General features: G+C 43.8%; 2 protein-coding genes across 19 annotated transcripts in view; one reads left to right on the top strand and one right to left on the bottom strand.

Moving 5' to 3' along the window:
• exoc7 (exocyst complex component 7) overlaps nucleotides 1-11803 on the top strand; it is a 58329-nt gene extending 46526 nt beyond the window's left edge. For 10 of the 11 annotated variants that reach the window (XM_069929857.1, XM_069929854.1, XM_069929855.1 and 7 more), the window contains 6 exons: nucleotides 4505-4625; nucleotides 5143-5238; nucleotides 7086-7149; nucleotides 7859-7900; nucleotides 9430-9563; nucleotides 11605-11803. In XM_069929857.1, coding sequence (XP_069785958.1) covers nucleotides 4505-4625; nucleotides 5143-5238; nucleotides 7086-7149; nucleotides 7859-7900; nucleotides 9430-9563; nucleotides 11605-11707 — 560 coding nt within the window. In that variant the 3' untranslated portion in view covers nucleotides 11708-11803. Of the gene's footprint in view, nucleotides 1-4504; nucleotides 4626-5142; nucleotides 5239-7085; nucleotides 7150-7858; nucleotides 7901-9429; nucleotides 9564-11604 lie in introns of those variants that run through there. The other variant, XM_069929865.1, reaches the window with a different exon arrangement.
• A 521-nt stretch (nucleotides 11804-12324) lies between these two features.
• The window catches only part of LOC138759441 (uncharacterized), a 148907-nt gene continuing 139042 nt past the window's right edge, over nucleotides 12325-22189 (bottom strand). For all 8 annotated transcript variants that reach the window (XM_069929874.1, XM_069929875.1, XM_069929873.1 and 5 more), the window contains 4 exons: nucleotides 18030-18143; nucleotides 16593-16694; nucleotides 14554-14677; nucleotides 12325-13188 (listed from right to left, as the gene is read on the bottom strand). In XM_069929874.1, coding sequence (XP_069785975.1) covers nucleotides 12606-13188; nucleotides 14554-14677; nucleotides 16593-16694; nucleotides 18030-18143 — 923 coding nt within the window. In that variant the 3' untranslated portion in view covers nucleotides 12325-12605. The remainder of the gene's footprint in view (nucleotides 13189-14553; nucleotides 14678-16592; nucleotides 16695-18029; nucleotides 18144-22189) is intronic.

Genomic DNA, 22189 nt, shown 5'->3' on the forward strand with positions numbered 1-22189 from the left:
CCAAAATATTTCCTCACGTACAGCACAGAGGCTGAATGTCAGTTACAATTGTAATGGGTCTGTGAAGAGAGGATCTGGACAGTACATTATCAGTAATACAATCAATGCTATCCTTTATTATAAAACAGCCTAGACCAGTGGTTCTCAGTATTTTTTTTCCACTTACATTGGTGCTCTGTTTAGTAAGGGATTACTTAAGGTGGTATGTGAGTGGGAAAAAAAAGATTGAGAACCACTGGCCTAGACTGACATTCTCTTTCTCAGTTCTGATGAAGGGCCCTAGACCAAAAACATTGATCATCTCTTGTTCCACAAATGCTAGCTGACAAGCTGAGTTGTTATATTATCTTCTGTTTTTATCTCAAATTCCAGGATTAGCAGGATTTTTTCACCCCATCCAATTTGCTGTACTTTAATTGAGGATTTAATTACAACTTACTGTTAGCCCTGTAAGCACCAGAGAGAAGTCTCCTGTGGAAAACCTAAATAATTACATGTGAAATGTGAGTCCAGTGAATTAACTGAAGCAGCAAAGATTGAGTCACAGATGGGTCACAAATGGAACAATTAATCCCTTGCAGTTTGCTACCAGATTTTATGGAGATTGTCTTATTTGCCTATATGATTAGGGTGTAATTATGATTTGATTTATGTAACTAAGGGTAAAAAGTGTTGTATTTAATCTCATGCAACTAGGATACATTATGAACAAATTTTTGTGTTTTTAATATACTGGATTAATTTTATTCTGTGAAACACATGATCATATTGGATGTTGGTTGTGTTTCTCTCTAATTACTGAGCTTTAGTTTATGCAGAGCATGCCCATTGCATGGTGATGACCTTGTGGCATTCGTGTATGCGGGCATAGAGAAGAATCACACGCACACCAAAGTCTTGAAGTCGAGACTTGTTTATTGCACTGGCTGTTGCTTTTATATGGGCCCTGGGCGCTAATGTCAGGGCACCATGTCATCAGAGCAGCGGCCTGGGATTAGCTGGTGTCCCGCCACAGTTCACCTTCCTGCCCTGCGAGGGGTCACCTGGATGACGTCTGGTGTCACCCCCCCCCCCCCCAAGATCCGTGTGGTTGCTGCGTTCATCAGTGATTTTGTGGGCTGGTCGGCATCTCCGTGTGCGGGCCACTACAACCTTTCATTTTTCATGTTAACTTGCATTATTTTGGCAAGTCACAAATAGGTTTCGATTCACCCAGGCAACTAACAAAAAGGGAAATGAATTTGGATGATTAGGACATGAATGTTTATGGCTGAACTGCCAGTTTTATGTTGTGTTGTGAGTTGAGGTTGTGAGAAGGTTTTGTTTTGTTTTTTTTCTTCACGGCCTGGAATTCTTCAAGAGGGTGAACCCTCGCAAGGCGTCAGGTCCTGACGGTGTACCTGGCAGGGTACTGAAAATCTGCGCCAACCAACTAGCTGGAGTGTTCACAGACATTTTCAACCTTTCATTGTGGCAGTCAGAAATTTCCACCAGCTTCAAAAAAGGACATCAATCATCCCAGTACCCAAAATGACTACAGCCCAGTAGCACTGACATCTACTGTGATGAAATCCTTTTAGGCTGGTCGTGGCCAGCCAAGTAAAAATCTGGACCCACTGCAATTCGCCTATTGTCACAATCGCTCCACAGCAGATGCAATTTTGCTGGCTCTCCACTCAGCTCTGGACCACATTGAAAACAGCAATTCATTCATATAGCTGCTGTTCATAGACTACAGCTCGGACTTCTATACCATTATTCTCTCAGTGCTGGTCAAGATATGCTACAAACTCTAGGCCTCTGTACCCCACTCTGCAACTAGATCCTTGACTTTCTTATTGGAAGACTGCAATCAGTATGAATCGGAAACAACATCTCCTCACTGATCATCAACATGGGTGCACCCCAAGGATGCTGCTTAGCCCACTGCTCTACTGGTTATACACCTTCGACTGTGTGGTCAGGCACAATTCCAATGCCATCTACAAGTTTGCCAGTGACACCACAGTTGTCAGCAGAATCACAAACAGCAATGAGGAAGCGTATAGGAGGGAGATGGATCAGCTCATTGAATGGTGTAATGACAACCTTGTGCTCAACGTCAGCTAAAACAAGGAGATGATTGTGGACTTCAAGAGGAAGTCAGGGGAAACAAACCATTCCTTATTGAGGGCTCAGTAGTGGAGAGAGTCAACAACTTCAAATTTCTAAGTGTCAACATCTCTGAGAATCTGTCCTGGAGCCTCCATGTTGATGCAATCACAAAGAAGACTCGCCGACGGCTATACTTTTGAAGTGAGGAATGTCACCGAGGATGCTTGTAAACTTCTACAGGTGTACCGTGGAGAGCATTCTGGCTGGTGGCATCACTGCCTGGTATAGAGAGGCCAACTTTCAGGACGAGAATAAATCCAGAGGGTTGTTAACTCGGCCTGCAACATCACAGGCACCAGGCTTCATTTCATCAAATATATCTACATGGGGTGAGGTCTTAAAAAAGCAGCCCCTATCCTCAAAGACCCCCTCCACCCAGACCATTCCCTCTTCACTCTGCTACCATCAGGGAAAAAGGTACAGGAGCCTAAAGATGAGCTCTCAGTGGCACAAGGACAGCTTCTTCCCCGCTGCCATCAGATTCCTGAATGATCAGTGAACTGAAGACACTGGTTTACTTTTTGTTCTTTCTTATTGCTGTTATTATTTTAATTTCATTTTTTATAGTAATGTCTTACGCTGCCACAAAACATCAAATTTGATGACTTGTTCATGACAATAAATCCTGATCCTGGGTTTGGAAGAAACGAGCACCTTTCACAACTGAAGCGTTTACAGTCAACAGCATTACTTTAGCATGGGGTAACTGTGATGTGAATTGCATCAGGAAATCTTTGCACAGGCAGTTCTGTCCTGTAATAGTGGCTGTTTTTTTTTTAGTAAATTCATAAATTCATTAAAGAGAAATGTTGGTCAAGAGAACAGAGATAACTTCCTGTTCTTCAAAATACTGGTTATAGGATCTTTTGTATGTTGCGAAGAGGGTGCACTATGTCACCATTTAACTTCCTACCCGAAAAATTACACCTGGACTGATTCGACACCTCCCTATACTGCAGAGGTTGCTATGCACCCTGTACTTTATGCTCCTAATCACTGGTTTGCTATTTGAATCTAATACTTATGACTTGGCAAGAGAATTGCCCAACATATTTCTGCTGCCATCCAAAGCTAAAGGAAAGGTGCAATGATGCTCAGTTGGTGCTAAGGACTGTCCTGTTTATCTGCTTTATAAAAGGAATTCAAAACTAGGATGGGGTGTTCACGCCCCTGTTTTATTGGATCATTGCTAATTTTTTTTTGTTGAATATTTTATTTTTGATTTTCCAAGACTCACACAAATCCAAAACAATACAATCTTTCTCAACAATGATATATTACATTCAGAGTCCATTTCTCCCCTGTCCTCTTCCCTTCCCTCCCATACCCTAATACCACAAGGAAAAGATAATGTAAATTAAACAAACATAAAGAACCAAAAATCTAGTCACAGACCCTTACAGGAACCATATATAAACCCAAAGTAACATGAAGTAAAATGAAAAAGATATGTAACAAGAGCACGTCACCTGTGCCATGACTTACTTTATTTAGCTCAATCATTGCACTATTAGTATGGATTTTTACCTTTTTTCTATTTTGAAGGGGTGTATCTATATGTTGCAGATAAGGCTGCCGTACCCTAATGAATATGTCGTATTTTCTCCTTAAATTGTGCATGATTTCCGTATTCCATCACGTAATGTTTAATTGGGAGTCAGACTCCCACATAACTGCTATAAACTTCCTGGCTATCGACAAGGCGACCGTCACAAACTGAATTTGGTATCTGGACAGTTTAAAACTTATGACTATAATGTTTCCCAAAAGGTAGAATTCCAGATTCTGTGGAAAATCCACCTTTAATTTTTTTCAAGATGTCCCCCAGGTCTTCCGAAAAGGATCTCACTTTTGTACACAGCCAGATTGAGTGGATAAAGGTTCCAATCTCCACACCGAAAGCACATTTTTGAAATCTCTGTTTTAGATTATGTAATTTTTGTGGTGTAAAGTATAATTGATGCAGAAAATTGTATCGGATCATGGCTAATCTTTAATCATTTTTATCTCTTGGTCAAATTCCTTCATCCATTACTTAAACAAATATTACTTTGACCAAGTAAAATTTATAATACTGAGGTTTTCTGTACACTGACCCAAGCTAGAATCTGTACAGAGATTCAAGTGGGAGATTCCTGTTTAGACCAGTTCTCCCTCACTGATAAACATTGTGTTAGTAATCCCTGTTAAATCTCACATTTGCAGCAGGCAATCAAGAAAGGTATGAGGAGAATGGACTTGCAGGGCACAGTGATGGGGAGAACGTCTTTTTTAAAAAGGCAGTGTTCTTGGATTCTTTTTTAATTATTTCATACAGTACTTTAAAGTTTAAAGCCGTCTTTTCCTGTAGGTAAGATACTCGGCAACTTGCAGCTGAACTTGCACAGCAAGGCCAAGGTTTACGAGGATACTGCCCTGGGTGCGGTTTTCCTTCTCAATAACTTCAACTACATCCTCAAATCTCTGGAGAAGTAAGTGTGTGATCATTGTATCCCATAGTTGCAGGATGACAAACGTAAAACATAGAGATTCCAACTTCCACTCCTCCCACTGCAAATTATTTTCCCTTCTCTTCTAATTTAAATGCGTGTGTAGTTGCCTGTGATTCACATACCTGGCCGGAACGATCTGGGACACCTGAGCTGCTAATTGCTCTAAGGGTTTCGATATTTATATTTCTCATCTCTTTCTCTGTCTTGGCAAGTTGTGATAATTTAATTTACATTGTTATAGTTGGTATAACTGTGTGGCTGGAGCAAGTAGGAATTTTGATACATCTGTACATTGTACTTATGTGTATATATAATAAACTCAGCTTCGTATACTGCAGTGGTTCTGTTGGGTACATGTAGATTTTTGTATGTAACTGGGCTGCCTTTTACCTTCCTATAATAATTGTGGTTAAACCTCCTCTTGGGAGCAGATGCGACATTGATTGTTGTTTAAAACCAGAGTTTGTTTTCTAACGTCCAGTCTGATGTTGTGCAGGTCCGAATTAATCCAACTTGTAGCGGTATCCCAGAAGCACCCAGATAAGGCATACAAGAGTCACATTGAAGAGCAACTGCAGACTTACCAGCGCAGGTAACTCTTGGGATAACCTCCAGCACCTTCTCCTTTTATTAACAGATCAAGCAGCATCTCTGGGAACAGAGGCAGTCAGTGCTTTGCATCTCTCCCCACAGATGTGGGCTGTGTGCCCTTTCCAGCATCTGCAGGTTTTTTCTCCCCGTTGAGTTAACTGTTTGATCCTCCTTGTGTTTTTAGCTTGTTCTACCTAAGCACAGTACAGTTAGACCTCGACTTACAATGGGGTTTAGTTCCAGGACTGCATCGTAAGTCGAAATGATTGTAAATCGGGATTACCTGTACAGATAATGATCGGCTTTGTCCCTGCCGGGAGGCTGACATCTCCACTGCTGCCAGGAGGTCAAGGTGGCGCTGGGTAACTAGGGGCAGCTCTCTCCCTCTCCCTCCCGAGCGACAGCAATCTGTGCATGCTCTCCAAATCACCTTATTTTTTTTAAAAAACATCATTAGGTCATTAGAGCACGTTTCTTTGATGTCATGACGAGGAGCACTGAAATGATGACTTTTGTGGGGGGGTTGGTGGGGGGGGGGAGCGATCGGCATGTGCTGATTGGAAGGAAGCATTTCCTTCAGAGAAGGAAAAGCAACCACGTTGATACAGGTCGACCCCGACTTATCTTTATTCAAAATGGATTCTGATCATCGTAACTTTGAAATATCGGACTTTGGGATCTATCTGTAACCAGTACTCTGACAAATCCACAAACTACGTAGGGTCACCAACCAAAATTACTTTGTGTATGTCAATGAGTGGATTGAGTACAGCAGTCAGATTCAGAATTAGCTGATTCTTCAATAAACCTGTAATTTTCAACTGAGAGGCCACTGACAGACTCCACCCTTGGGTCAGGAGAGTTGTATCCTGATGCCCCTTTGGGATCACGCAGCAAGAATCCACAGATTTTATTCAAACAGACCCTTTTTATTCAAAAAGGGCAGCACAGCTCGGGTAGTGGTTATTGCAGTGCCTTTAGTGCCCATAATTGGGACTTGGGTTCAAATCCTGTGCTGTCTGTTCTCCCTGTGGGTTTTCCCAGGGCCTCTGGTTTCCTCCCACCAATTGAAACATAATGGGGGTGTAGGTTAATTGGGTGGCATGGACCCGTGGGCCGAAATGGCCTGTTACCCTGCTGTATGCCTAAATTAAAAATTTTAAAGTTTAGTTGTGGAAGATTCATAGAAAACCTGTGCTAATTACCTTAAACTGTGGAAAATTCACTTGAAGTGGAAAGTATTGTGCAGAAAGGATAAAACATTTTGCACTGGCGAGATTTCATCTGAAAATATGAACTAGGCCAGGCGAAGGAATGCCACTTAAAGCAACAGTAAAGGATGGAATTGGAAATCCCACCTGGGCCCTCTCTTTCTCCTCTGTTAAGATGCTCCTTAAGCTCTGCCTCTGTTCAACTTGTGGTTACCTTTCCTAATGTTGCTTTGTGTGGTTGGGCGCCAGTCCAGGACAGAAACAAGCCCCTTGGTCCACACATTCCATGCTGACCTGCTTGCCCACATTAGGATTGTATCCTTCAATGTGTTACCTAATATGTGCCTGTCTAAAGACCACCTAAACATGCAGCACTCCAACTCTTCTCTGATTTCCCTACAACAGAGAAACAAGCCATTTGCCTTAGAGCATTGTCCCACGTCATTGGAGCTGTGATTGATGTGCAGGTTGTTAATTGGAGCTAGTGGTGACAGCCCTATCCAGGGCTGTGGCCACCATTTAGGCTTGTATTTGGATAGGAGTTTGGAAAAAGGTCCGGTGGAATTGCTTCTGTACTCATATATCAGAGGGCTGAGAAACAGGTTACAGTAGTGTTTATTGTTCTTTATCTTCACAGCTGGTTGAAGGTCACAACATCCCTAACTGAGGGTAACCTGCCTGCATTCCAGCCTGGAACTAAAGTAAGTGGCTCAGATTTCCTTTCCATTCACAGGGTCTACCCACTGCTTGGTTGGTTTGTTGCTAATCTTCAGTTGCCCTTGAGATGACATTTACAGCACCCTGCCGAGCCATTTGAGCCCAGCAAAGTGGTTGAGTCCTGATTGGGGAAGGAAGTACTCCTTCCCTCAGGATGGGTGTTATCCAGGTGGCTTTTTACAAAGCCCCCCCTCCCTCATCATCTGTCACCCCTCCCTCGTTTATCAATCCCCCCACTGGCCCCTGCCGAACCTTGTGGCTGCCTCCCCTCTGCATTTTCAGTCTTGAAGAAGAGTTCTGACTTGCTAAGTTCCTCGATTGCATTTTTTTACCCTCCTTAATTCTTGTTGCCAGATCATTAGTTCAGTAGCACTTCCACAATTCAACGGAGTTCATTTATGGTTGGCTGTGAAATAGTCCTGCTATTATATGTGGCTCTAACTAGGCTGATCTTCTCTCCCTTCTCCAGACCTTTCATGTACCTGTTCTGTCATTTCATTAGCACTTATCTTCTGGTCTGGTGTAGCCAACAACAAATGTACCAAATCAACCCAGAGCTGAACTTGGGGCTGATCTGGCCAAGATATCTGATTGAATTCTGCCTGTTTTAAGTCAAGATACCTGTGTCTAGCCTGCTGTCTGTACTGGTAAACTGATTTATTGGAGTCAACACTTTCATTTTCTATTTTGCAGTTAAAAGATAAAGAAAGGCAGGCAATTAAAGACCGATTTAAGGTAAGATGAGTTTGGTGTTGGTGGGGGGGTGTAAAGTATTATTGGTTATTTCTCCACTTCTCCCAATCTTGTGTCCTAACCCCTTCCTGAAATTACCTGAGATTATTTCATGGTGTCAAGTTGTAAGGCATTGCAATTATCTTTGGCCGATATGTCTGTGCTCAGGACTTGGGGTTGTGACATCATTGTCCCCCCACCATTGTTCTGCCTTTCACTGTTCTCTCTGGAAAATCTTTTTAAATTGACCCTGGAGTTTAAAACCAGAAGAATTCCTTTGCTGTGAGTCGGTCATTCCTTGAAATCAGTGTGCTGTAAGTCATGCAAGTGTTGGGCAGAATCCAAATGCAATATTAGGGCCAACACTCCTTGGGGAGGTGGATGTCAACCAACTGCTTCATTCAATGCCTGCTGCAATGTGATTCAGAGCAAAAAATATTTTCACCAGTCACAAAACTTTTACATAAATTCCAAACACTGCTCGATTTGTGTAAACTATAATACCTGGTGTGGTCACTAACTGTTAACTTGGTCATGCTTTGAGTAACATTTTTGTAATAGATGGCCTTCCACCTGGCCTTGACTACCCATCAACAGAGTTTCAGCTGCTGGACGAATGGGTCTCTGGACCAAGTGGGTGGTTTTCTAGCACCAACTCATGTCAGGTAGTTTGTGGATCTGAAAACAGACACCAGCGGGCCGAGTTCTCAGTTAATGACCTGTCGGGGATGAAACCGAGCAGACACAAATACCTCCTCTCCATGATCTCTGTAAGAAGTAGTATTCCAGTCACAGGTGGGAGATGCCATGGCAGTATTCTGTGTGAATCTCAGGAAAGAATCCTGCATCATCCAAAATCTGTTCAGCTACTGGTTCACTCTCTTTCCTCTCCCTAATAAGACTACCCATTGCTGGTGGCAGTCAGCAACCTTGACATTGGGAGCAATGAGCGTGGTACTGCAGCTTGCTGGGATGTTTGGGTGTGCTCTGGGAGTGATCGGCACTGTATCCTTGCAGTCATAATCCACCTGGGAGGTAGTACGGTGATTAGTACAGATCCCGGCCATAGAGTAAAATAGTGAGTATCTTGTACCTTATCACCACGTTCCTTATAGTGAGGGAAGACCCCACCCATTTGCCTGAATGTCCCATTCTTCCATTGTTTGGAATCTGTCTAACACGATCCCTAGCACTGTGCAAGTCAGTTGTGATGGTTGAAGAACGTGGGCTTGGTCTTGCTTTAGTCACTCCAGTTCCCAAGGCCAGTTTTACATGATCACCTGTGGACTGACTGGTTGGTGTGAAAGACAAATCATGAGTGGGAGGCCCAGTTGCCACCAGGGAATCTCGGGAAGAAATCCTGTAGCTAAACCTGACAGATTTGTACAGAAGTAGTGCTTTGGATTACAGTGGGTTTCAGCACAGCCGTAAACAATGTTCTGTTGCGTGGGTACAGACTGGGTTTCTGCAGGCTGGGGCTCTGGTCTTCAATGGGATTAATTCTTTTAATTAAAACTGGTTTTGCTTTAAAGGCGTTCAATGATGGATTGGAAGAACTCTGCAAAATCCAAAAATCTTGGGCTATCCCTGATAAGGAACAAAGGGATAAAATAAGACGTGCCCAGAAGGAGAATGTCACTGTGGCGTATCGAGTCTTCTGGCAGAGGTAAGAGATGGGAACTTTAAATTTGTTAATGGGGAAATTCAGGTCTGGGTCTTGTCATTGACTCTAAATTAGAAACTTCTTCGTTCTAACTAAGGATAGATCATAAATTTGCCATCTGTAGTACCATTGTTCAACTCACATAATGGGCCATATGTCACCACTATGCCTAGTTTTCCTGAATACCATCATAGGGAAGCCCATCCTGATCTGAGGCATTGATTGACAGATCTGCTTGTGGGCTCTGATGGCTGCATTCCCCACATGTTTACCAGGTGCTGCTTTGAAAGTAATTGATTGCAGGTTATTTTGGAATCTTCAAAGGTGAGTTGGGTGTTTATGTGGGCTCTGGTTCTCCTGCCTCAGCTTCACCAGTGATGCTGCAGCAGGAAAGTTGCTCCAGAATGCAGAAAGAAGATTTAGAAAATGCTGTGGGTAAATAAAGGAGTAACTGACTCAAAACACCACAAACCGCGGTAAAAAGCCTGTCACTGAGCTCGATCTTTGGGCATTACTGGAGTATTATAGGAGGCCACCTGTGAACACTGCAGCCCTTGGACCTTTATCAAATTTCACACTTCAGGAAATCTCTTTCTCTCCCCACCCATGTGTGGCTAAACCTTGGTTTCACTTTATTTTGGCTTTTATAGCAACGGTTCCCTTGATAAACATTGAACGTTAAAGCACATGAAAGGCCCGTTGGCTCACAATGTTGTGCTGACCTCTAAACCTAATCCCATCCTCTCAACTAATGCTTTATTTTCTTGTGTCCATTTGATTGTCTGAGTCTTTCAAATATGTCCATTGTACCAGCCTCTACCACCACTGTTTAAAAAAAGATCTCATCTCTGAAATTTCACCTAAACTTTCCTCCACTCACCTTAAATGGATGTCATCTTGTTTTGGCCATTGTTGCCCTGGGAAAAAGGAGGTGGCTGTCCACCCTACTATTTTTGCCTCTCATTTTAAACATCTCTTTGTTGCTCTCATCTTCCATCACTCAAAAGAGAAAAACCATAGCTCTGTCAAACTTGCTTCATAAGATGTTCTCCAATCCAGGTAACATCCTGGAACATCTCCTCTACATCCTTCCTCTAATGCAATGGTTCTCAACCCTTCTCCCCCCCCCACTCACATCCACCTTAGGATGCCATAGGTGGTATGTGAGAGGGGGAACAAAAGGTTGAGAACCAACTTCTGTTACAGGCAGCCCTTCCTTCTATCTACTGTTCTCTTTTCAATGAAGACACTTTAACCCAAAGCAATGACTCCCCAAATGCTTTCAGTATTTTTATGTTCTGGATTTCCACTGAGAACTGTCACTCAGTGCTGGTTTCCCAAGATCAAGATGGGCAGATAAGAATAAGTAAGAGAGAGATAGAGAATTCAGTGGAGAAGCCAGAAGGATACGCAGAAATCCCACTCTGTGCTGAGAACTGTTCCGGCTGACTGAATTTGAGTGTCAAAAAGGTCACTGAGTCCGCTGCTTAAGAAGGAAATTGTGAAGAAGCTGCAGGCTTCATAGATGAGGTGGTAAAACAAACCAACCTTGAAGAACCAAAGAAAATCCATGGTGAAGAAACCTGTAAAGGATTCGTACATATATTGCCAAGCAACATCAGTCATTTCTCTCTCCAACATTCTTACTAAGTCCTTTTGAAGTCTGGATTGAAGAACTGAATTTGGACATTGAGTTTTGGACTGACCTGGGGTTTGGAGAATTTTTCTTTTTGTTTTTGACTAATGGGTAGACTGAAATAGTCTAGAGGTTTTTGTTCACATACACACTTTTTTATAAATAATCTCTGTAGAGTTACTATTAGAGCCATAGTAGTGGGGTTAATTTGGGTAAGATATTGTATTGTTAATAGTTATTAATAAATATAGTTAAAATTTAACCCTTTCGTATTGTGCCCTCTATTGTTGCTGGTTTGGGGCATAACACGATACCTAGATTTTTTTTGTCCAAATAAAGGGATATTTGGTTTCATGATTGTAACTTTAACATGACCTGCTTGCTAAATACAGTACTTGATTCTTGCAGGTATTCAAATGTTCCCTTTACCAAGAATGTTGAAAAATACATAAAATACAGAGTGGAACAGGTTGAAGAAATGATTGAAAAGCTCTTTGATACTTCAGCCTGAAGATCATACTTAGCCAAATCCTTTTGCCAACTGTTTGAAATACTTGTTACTAATGTAAATAAACATATTAATTGAATAAAACTTCTGTTGTACACATTTCCAGGGTGAGTTCTTCGACCACTGACTGGCAATATGTCCAGCTGTTCCAGTAGTGAGGAAACCACCACATAGACTAACCTTGCCTGTGTTCTGTCTTGTGTCTCTCACCAGATTCTACCATTTACCGAAAAGCCAGGAGCAGTTTATAGCAGCATAGCTTCACGATGTGAAAGCAAACCCATGTGACACGTCAAGAATATGATTCAGGTCCCTAAAGCTGAGGCAGCATTAGGACAAGCTACATCACTGTGCTACCTATTTTTACCCTGTGACCTTGCTAGAGAAATCATTTAGCTAGTGTAGTTCAAGGATCTTAATTAACTTTGGCTAGGTAGAAATTTGCACCATCCGCCCCAAAGGGCTTATGAACAGACACTTGCCCTCCCTTCAAACACTTACTCAGGCCTAGGATGAATCAAATTTGATTGGTAAACAAGGGGCACTTCAGAAGCAATCTTCTAAAGCCAGCTTGTGACCAGCAATAATGGTGGTTTTACAAACAACACCCAAAGACAGAATGAATTAAAAATAATAAATTTTATTTTAATCAATAAACAACTACACATATTTGCACAATATAAAATGTAAAATCATAAAGTGATTCCACAGCTACTATTTAAAACATTTTTTACTGGAAATTAAAATTTAAAAGATACTAACTTGATCTCTCACATTTATTAAACAATGTCTATTTGTTCAACTAAAAAAATCCTCATCAGTACATTTTTTTTCCCTTAAAATACATAAAATCAATAAAAATTTCAGTAAAATCTACTCTTACCTAAACTCGGTGTGCATCTTACACACACAGGAACAATTCAAGCTGCTTTGCATGCAGGCACTGTGCCAGGTTTTTAATTCGACACAGCTTAACATGCTGAGAGTCTCCTGCTTTGTACACACGGTACAGGTGGTAATGATCTTTGGCTTTCAGTGCCAGTTCCATTTCTTGGGCTGAGAGCTGCACAAAGTTCTTCTCGGCTCTGATTGTGGATTTAACTTCGATGAAGGTGTCTTCCTGGCTCACCATCCCGAACATCACCTTAAAGTCATAGGGCAATCCACTCTCGCCGTTCTCATTCACCCAGCTCACAGCACTGGGCTTCAACTCACTGTCACTCTCCTTCCAGTGCAGCAGGAAGGCATGAACTAGACTCTCCCCCCATTTTCCAATGGCCAAGTTATCTAGCTTGTCCTCGTTGAAGAGGACAGCTGGCCTTTCCACCATGTCGTGGATTTCAAGCTCCTCCAGTGCCTCCTCGTGGGGCTGCTCTTTGTTCCACACTGGGTCATCAAGGGGAAGGGCTGCTCGGAAGGTATTAGTGGGAGCTCCAGTGAAGTGGGTCCTATTAGTTCCTGGTCTTGACATTGAAGATTCCTGGCTGCTCAGCAAAGATATGAAATAATTGTGAGGCATGCTCCCCTCTCCCCAACACTGCTACACACCATTCTAATGCATCATTTTCTTCATCACAGAACAGATACAAAAAATGAAAAGCAATAAATTCTTATATGCAAAGCCTTACCCTGAACTGACCATCTACTTACAGCCACGGGTGCTTGGCCTGTTCTGACGTGGTGAGCTGTGCTAGTGCTCTTGAGTGAACTCCCTTCCTCTGGCTCAAGGTTCACGCAGTGGTGAACCCTGAACAAAAATACAGTCTGCTGGAGCCATTAAGCAAAGGTGGGAGAAAATGAAACAGTGTTTTGGGCTGGGTCCCTTAAGACTTGATGAAGGGCTCTGGCTCAAAACGTTGCCCAATTTTTACTTCCCCACTGGTGCTACTCGACCCACTGAGTGCTCCAGTAGACTGCTTCCAGCATCTGCAGGCTCTCGTGGCTCCTGAACTGATTGAGAGTCGATCACCCTCTGCTGGAGGTGGTGAACAATAGCACCAGAAGGGGATGGGGGAAAGAAATCTTCAATTCAGTTGAATAGCTACAAGAAACAATACTGAGGACTGGGAACAGGATTGGAGGCCCCACCTTGGCAAGATGGCACAGAAACAAACAGAAGTTCACGACAGGACCCATGTGAAGACTTCCCAGGAGACGTGCTAAGCAAGCATGCTCAGATCTGCGACAATGGACTAAAACTAAACGACGGGGAGAGTCTTTGAAGCAACATGTTGTGCTCTGCAATGCACAGCTCCAAGTGGTGAGTAAGGTTCAATGGGACAATAATAAATACCTACAGGAAAAATTATACAGGTTTAAGAGGAAAAGTGGGAACTTTTCACTGACACTTTCAAGGGAACTAATGATGGCATTGCCAGTGGCAGTTAGAACCTGAAAATGAATGACAGGAATGTGCGGAGAGTACAAATGGCAGAAGATCTTGCTTCTGAAATAGAAGGTTCCATAATCTAGAGCAGCCATTCCCAATGAGAGCCCTCTGCCCCCCCCACCCCCCGCCAAATCCGGGGGTCACAGCACATTTAAGTAAAAGTCTCATTTTCTTATCACCTCGCAAGAAATTTTATGTAGTTGGTTGAGTTGGAGTGAAGTATAGAAGAAACTAAAACGTGACTGTTTCACAGGGAAGGCACTTTGAGGAAAGTCCTAAGGGGGTCATAACGGGGAAAAAAAAGATTGAGAATGACCGATGGCTGATCAAAAGAACAGATGTTCATGCTGATCTGAAACCTTGTCAACGTGACAAAGATCAGACTTTTGCTAGTTGGACAGTCTATGGCTCAGATCAGACCTTCCGGTACTTGATCATTGAATGGATTGTGGTGCCTTACCTGGAATGGCTGTTTGCAGCAGGTGGGCAATCTGGCACTTTGTTTTCAGTCGGTTGTGGACACATTGGCTTGGTCTGAGAAGAATCCTGCTTCTGCTCTGAGGTTGCCAGTGGATCAACATGTTCTGTAGAAAACAAAACTTATGAATACACTTCAGCAACTCACACTGTTTGCATGTTATTCTCAAATCTCAAAGGAGAAATTATGGTTGACCAAGGCTTTAGATGGCGAGCTTTTCTTCTGTTAAAATGAATTGTAAGTGCGTCCCCTTTTAATTTGTTGTTGGGAATTGGGTGACTTCGAGATGGTGGTGGAGAATCTTGGCAATACTTACTGCAGTACTACAGAGGTGTTGCAGTGTTCGAATGCAGCCTTGATGAAATATTAGAGCAAAAAACAATCGGCTGGAGGAACTCAGTGGGTTGAGCAGCATCAATGGGTGAAAAAGAATGGGTGACATTTTGGCTCTGACCCCTGTATCGAGACTTTGCAAAACACAAAAGTGCTGGAGAAGCTCAGCAGGTCATGCAGCATCTAAAGGAAGTACAGGGTAACTAACGTTTTGGGTCTGTGCTCTATCAAGCCTCTCGTGTCTCCAGCTGATGAAACAATGTATTTTCTAACAGGTGGGCAATCACTGCTATGTTGCTGCTTCTAGGTCCGTGAAAGGTTCATTTTATTTTTGCTAAATTTCCTATTGTACAGTAGTTTAGTTCATACACCCTGGGGCACCTTGATGTTGTAAATGGTGCTACAGAAATGCAAACAAAGCAAGAAAATGCAAGAAATAGTAAAACATGAAAGTCTGTAGACACTGTGGTTGAAGTAAAAATAAAATGCTGGAGAAACTCAGCAGGTCAAACAGCAAACTTTATGTAGCAAAGGTACATAACCAACATTTTGGACATGAGCTCTTCATCAAGGTATGAGCAAAATGTAGATAGGCCCCCGAACAAAAAAAAATTGCTGGAAATACTTGGCAGGTTAGGCATCATCTGCATGCACAGAGAAAAACATGATGATGTTTCAGGTCGATGACCATCATTAGAACCAAGTCAGAAATCAACTACAATTTAAGGGTTACATAAGGGGAGCAGAAAGGATGGGGTGAGATCAAGAGGCTGTCTGCACTTAATGGGACATAGCTGCCAAGAGGCAGATGAAATCTTGCTAACTGAGAGATATCTGTCAATGGATATAGAGGGAGTGAAGACAGAGGAAATGAAAAAAGGCACTTGGCTTTATTTGAAAATCCTGCATCCGCGAGGTCTGGCCCCAAGATGGCCATGACCACGATCAGCAAATTAGACTTTTACTTAATGAGGGGTGGCAGATTACGGGGCAGCAAAGGACTGCTACAGGGTACTAGAAAATGGGGAGACCATTCTGCAGTTTGAGAAGGAGACAACTGACGGGACAGTGCGGTGACCACGGCAGCCGTGGAACACACAGCTGGTGGGCTGTTGGTGACTCGAGGTGAGGAAATCGTGCAGGCTCCGGGCTGCTGGAGACTGGCTAAAGGGGTACCAGGTATTGGAACCGACATGCAAGAGGATGCTGATCGTCTCAGGGTTTGGATCTGGAGCTTGGGCTGCTGATGGTTTGGTCTAGACTCTGTGTGGCTGTGGGAGCGCTGAAGGCAAATCCAGACTCTAGGTGACTCGGTAGGCATGGGGGGAGGGGGGGGTGGCGGGATTCACTTTTGCTTCTCTTTCTCTGACTGTAAGAGGCGCTCAAGCAGGTTCTACCAATGACAGACCAAAATAAATTCTGTGTAAAATTGCACTGTCTTTATTACATGACAGTAAAGGAATTTTGAAACTTTCCAGCTCTGATGATGACCAAAAACATTAACTCTTTTCCTTCCCCAGTTGTTGCCTGACCAACTGTTTCCAGTATTTTCATTTAATTTTCTGATTTCTAGTATCTGTGGGGTTGATTTTTTTTAAATAAAAATCGAAGAACTTTCATGCCTTAATGAAAGCAATCATTTAACTCGGGTTGAAGCATTAGGACAGCAGATTTTGCCGATTAATTACCCTTGGATGAAGGGAAGTTTTGCCCCTTTTGGTGTTCCAGAGACTGGCCTGGATCTGCAGTGGGCTTCGGGCCAGAGGTAGGCAGAAAGTTGCTCTGGCCACCTGGATAAAAGAGAAACAATTTACTGACCAGAAGCATGGACAGGAACAAAGCAGACACACTTCACACTTTGTCATGAGATACTGAAATTGCTCAACACAATAACATACAGGTTTTAATTTTCTGCACCATATGATACCACAATAATAAACTGAGGATGAATAATTGGCTTGTCTTTCATATATTAAGATAACAGACACACATCAACATTCCTGTCCATGTAATGCTTTGTAACAGGAGTAGCCAAAAATGTTTGGTCATGGGTCACGTATAGAAAAATACAAGGAGTCATGGGCCAAACAATATTAAGCCTTTTCTATCAAAGTAAACTGTTTAGCAGTGTTGACATTACAGTAGTTTATTGGTGCTCCCATCTAACAGTGGGCATTTCTATATCTGCTGCTCTTTAATTGAAATGAATACAATAAAACACAGCAGCGGCATCGAGAGGTGAAGCGGAGAAGTGCAATGTATATACAATGCAATTTATTGCTCTCACAGGCAACTGAAAAATGGGCAACGGGCCATAATTTGCCGCGGGTCCATAGTTTGGCCACCCCTTTTTTTGGAATGTCCTGAGATTCTAAAACGTGCTGTAGAAATGCAAGTCTTTTTAAAAAAAAGTTCTGAAAAATAAAACAAACTGGAGTGGGGAGGCCATATTACTCCATCAGATCACAACTAGACTGTCTGTCTGTTCCCCTTAGCTCCCAATTCTTCCACAGCTCAAACTTTCTTTTCAGAAAGCACTTCTAACAAGAATGTATTTTGACATCACCTTGAGCATCTAGAGTGAGCTGAGTGGTTAACCATATTATAGAGAGAACAGTCATAATTGCATCAATGTGCCCTGACAACTTGATTTCTGCAGTTTATGTACAGTGCTAGCTTTGATTTTATTAATCATTTAAAAAGGAAATGTATTAAGGCAACATTTTGACAGAAATATGGCCAAAGTGTTAAGGAGTAAGAGAGAGAGGGACAGAGAGCTAGTAAGGGGTTTGGGAGGAAATTCCAATGCTCTAGGCCTCAGCAACAGTAGGGAGCGGTAAAAGTGCAGGACAAAGGTAGAGGAGACCACAAAGAAGATGGTGCTCAGTGATGTTTGTTTAAGGGCAGTGGATTTTTGAAGAGGTAATGCCAGGCTGGGAAGTGCAAGAGGCCAAGGAGGACAAGTGAGAGAACCAAAAAGTGTACCTTTTCACAGGTACAAATGCTAAAAAGTCCCAAGCAGTTTGTTTAGATCCCAAACAACCAAGAGAAATCAGTTTCCAGCATGCTTGTAGAAGATGCAGCAAGGCTCTCTCTCTCATGCATGACTGTAAGGTAAGACTCACCAGTCTGTGCAGGAGCAGGAGGGGGATGGTGGCTACCAGAAAGCTCCTTGTCAACAGAGTCTGAAGTGGGTGCAGGGGGTGGCCAAATTTTCATGACACTGTCTGCTGCTTTATCTGAAGGAAAACAAAGTTATCAGCAATGTTACAACTACCCCACGCCATGCAACCACACCCCAAGGTAACAGTACACCCTCCACATCTTTGCTTTACTTTAGCACCATGAACATGCTACTGAAGGAACCATTACAAGGGAGGGATTGAGCTTACAACCACATCTGTGGCTTCCTATCCTCCTTCCCACCTTCGTCTCAAAGGGTCCCAAGCCAAAACACTTATTTCTCTCCCTAACCTACTGAGTCTCTCCACTTTTTCGTTGTATGCTCGATCTATCATCTTTGCTCTCAATGCGATGTACCATGGGGTGAAATGCAAACAGGAAGATACAGAATATTTTGTTTAGTAGATCTTCATTTCAGTGCAGATATAGATAGATCCCAACTTACAATGTACCAGCGATCAGCCCCCCGTGTACTGGTGCTCTTTCCCAGTTCCCCGGCACACGGAGCCATTCTCTGGGCTGCAGCCTATTTGGGCACTGTAACTGTCCGAGTGTGTTACCTTCATCAGAGATTTGTCTTCACATTTACACAAGGAAATCTCCCTGGGACGTGGGGTCTGGGTGAGGGTGGGAACAACTGAGTGGAGTGGACTGGAGACCAACAGAGCAGGTGGGCGAACTGTGCAGAGAACCTCGGGTGTTGGGCAATGGTTGGAGCCATGCTGCAAGGTCAAGGGATAGGCACAGATCAGCTCCCACAGCCGCTGACCCAGTCTGCTCCCGTATACACCCAGCCCGTTCCCCACTGCCTCCTCCTCACCAGGCTTTGCAGCTGCTTCCCAGCCACTCGCACCCCTTTAAAAACAGCACTGGGAGCCAGCAGCTGGCTCCAGACCGACAAGCACTGAGCATCAAGGGATCAAAACTGAGGCAGAAGTTGCCGAAATGTCCCAGTTGAATCAGCATGTGGCCCTGGACGGTGAGAACCGACAGGTCACCTGCTGCAGCCCAGGGGAGTGGCTCTATGTGCCAGGGAGCTGGAGCGCCAGAACACAGGGGGACTGATTAATGCAGCAAGTGCAGTCTGTCGGGGCTCTGAGGAGCCAAGGTTTTCCCACTGGGGTTGCAGGATCGTGCTCTTGCAGGTGCAGCGACTGCTGATGTCCCACCGCAGAAGCCGGGTGATGCCGGAAAGGTGAGGAAAGCTTTCCTTCATCACAAGGAGGTGGGCAAAACCAGCAACAGGGGTCCCCGACAAGGCTGAGTTGAGCCACCCCCTTGGCTCACTGGGTGCCAGTAGAGAATGCATACCCGGTGCTGGGGTGATCCAGAGTGAAGGGGGTACAGTGTACATGCAGACTCACAAGAAGTGTCAGAAGGGAGAGAGGTTGCACGTATGACCAGAAAAGGTTAAAGCTCAATGTGGACACAGCCGGGAGAGGGAAATTAGTATGCGTGGGAGGATTCTGACCATCATAATTTTGAAATATCTTGTCAAGGTTACCTTTTGAATTAATAAAAGAACAATCAACAATGTGGAACAGGCAATAAACAACTGGAACGTACAATAACTGTTAATTCTTCCATTTATTAAAAAATTCTAAGAATGGGCCCCACAATTTCATAAATTGAAACTTTTATTAATTCAAAAGGTAACCTTGATTAGAGGGAGGGGTTAGATTAGTTTTATTTTTTTAGGATTTTATTTTCCTTTATTTTATACAAGTTATTTCAATAGGCATCTTCACACCACAGCTGAGCGGTGACCCTACTTTGCCCCGGAGAAATTCACAGGAATTCAGGACCTCCTGGGCCTTTCATACTGCGCACCAAATTCCTGGGAATTTGCCCTCCTCAGCAATTTAGGGGGAGTCCTGACCCCAACCCGTGATGCGTTATACACTCACAGGAGCCAGAGTAAGTTATCCCCATCTGGCGATTGCCTGCCCACTCCCCCATACCTCTTGTCCATCTCTAGCCCACCCACTCCCTCCCTCCCAGCCATATGTAGGTCAGTCGGTCACTTGCCCGCCCAGTCCCTCCCTCTACTGCCCCCCCCCCCCCCGGACATTCGTTGGTCGGTTGCCCATCTATCCACCTCCCGTGCTTTGGGGCCACTTTGGCATATCACGATGGTGGCACAATGCAGGATGAATGGCTGACTTTGTTTCCCATAATCCCTCACGCAGCTGGAACTGCTCTGGGAAACCCAGCTCAGTGAGAGATTATGGTTAACGAGGACGGCCATTCATCCCACATTGTGCTGCCCTCGCGATGGACTGAGGCGGCCTGCTATTCCCTGGTGGTAAATATCTTTTATTTTAAACACCTATACGATGCAGCATGCAAGTGCTAACATCACGAGGCTTCCCTGCTTGGCCATTTGGTTCTTCACACTGCAAGGAGAGGGTGGTCTGGGAAAATTTCCTGGAGCTGTGGCCCTACCTACGAGGAAAGGCTGTGGATCCATTTAAAGTTTCTGGGACAACCTTTTCACACCGCAGATTTATGGGAGGGTTCCCAGGAAATCTCCATTTTACAATGTGGTGTGAAAAGGTCTAATAAAAGGGTTTAACATGGTTCATGGATCAATTCAATGAAATGTTTTTGAGGTACTACAAACAATTATTGTTGTAGGTCTCTCTACTTTTTTTCCATTGACTTTGTTTTTCATATGTTCTTACTTGTTTACAAATGAATTATTATGTAATTGTCAATTTTGTTTTATGTCAGATTAATAAAAATATTTTAAAAAGAAAAAATATCTTGTCGGGGGCTATCTATAGTTAATTTCAAATATTTTTCTACATTTCTAATGTATTTGTTGTTTTTAACTACTGCACAGGAGGGAGGTAAAGGCCCATATGTCTGAAGACCTGTATAATCAGTCCCAACCTTTTCTCCTTCCTCACTACCCTCTGTTTACACTTTCTGCCACTACATATCCAAATCCCTTCTGAAAAGCTACTTTCAAGAACAGACCTCATTTTTATCTCTTCTGCATGTTTTAAAATTTTTTTTACCTGCAGAGCCAAGATAAATCATGAAATTTCTAATCTCACCAATAGCCCATAACTCATTAAGAAGCTGAATACTGGCTGTAACACCACTTTCCCCTTTTAACTGCTTGGCCACGGCACACGAACCATGGGTGTAAAGGGTGGGGCCAGTACTGCGCGCACTGCACTCCACCTAAAAGCTCCTTTGCGCAGGCCCGAGGACAGGTCCATGTCCTCCCCCTCCACGTCCTCCCCCTCAAAAGATGCTCACAAACTCAAGCTAGCATGCTGGAACATCAGAACCATGCTAGACAAGGCTGACCGACCTGAACGTCGGTCTGCCCTCATTGCACATGAACTCCTCAGACTTGACATCGACATAGCCGCTCTCAGTGAAGTCCGCCTTGCAGATGTAGGCAGCCTCCAAGAACGCGGCGCGGGCTACACACTCTACTGGTCTGGCAAGCCTATGGATGAACGACGCCTATCTGGTGTAGGCTTCATGGTCAAGAACTCCATTGCCTCCAAACTCGAAAACCTCCCGACAGGCCACTCGGACCGGATCATGTCCATGCGACTCCCCCTTCAAAACAAGCGTCGCATCACCCTCATCAGTGTCTATGCTCCAACCCTCCAGGCGGAACCAGCAGAAAAGGACAAGTTCTACACTGACCTGCGCAACCTCATTCAACGCACCCCTACAGCCGACAAGGTTGTCATCCTTGGCGACTTCAACGTTCGCGTTGGCAAAGACTCAGAAACCTAGCCAGGAATCCTGGGCAAGCATGGTGTCGGCAAGTGCAACGACAATGGGCGCCTCCTGTTGGAGCTCTGCGCAGAACAGTGGCTTGTCATTACAAACACGCTTTTTCAGCAGAGGGACAGCCTGAAGACGACCTGGATGCATCCCCGATCGAAACACTGGCATCTCCTGGACTATGTCCTGGTGCGAGAAAGAGACAAACGAGATGTGCTCCACACCAGGGTCATGCCCAGCGCGGAATGCCACACTGACCACCGGCTGGTTCGTTGCAAGCTCAACCTTCACTTCAAGCCAAAGCCCAGGAACAGTAAAGCCCCCAGAAAGAGGTTCAATGTTGGAA

Source organism: Narcine bancroftii, chromosome 3 (assembly GCF_036971445.1).
Source record: "Narcine bancroftii isolate sNarBan1 chromosome 3, sNarBan1.hap1, whole genome shotgun sequence".
NCBI lineage: Eukaryota > Metazoa > Chordata > Chondrichthyes > Torpediniformes > Narcinidae > Narcine > Narcine bancroftii.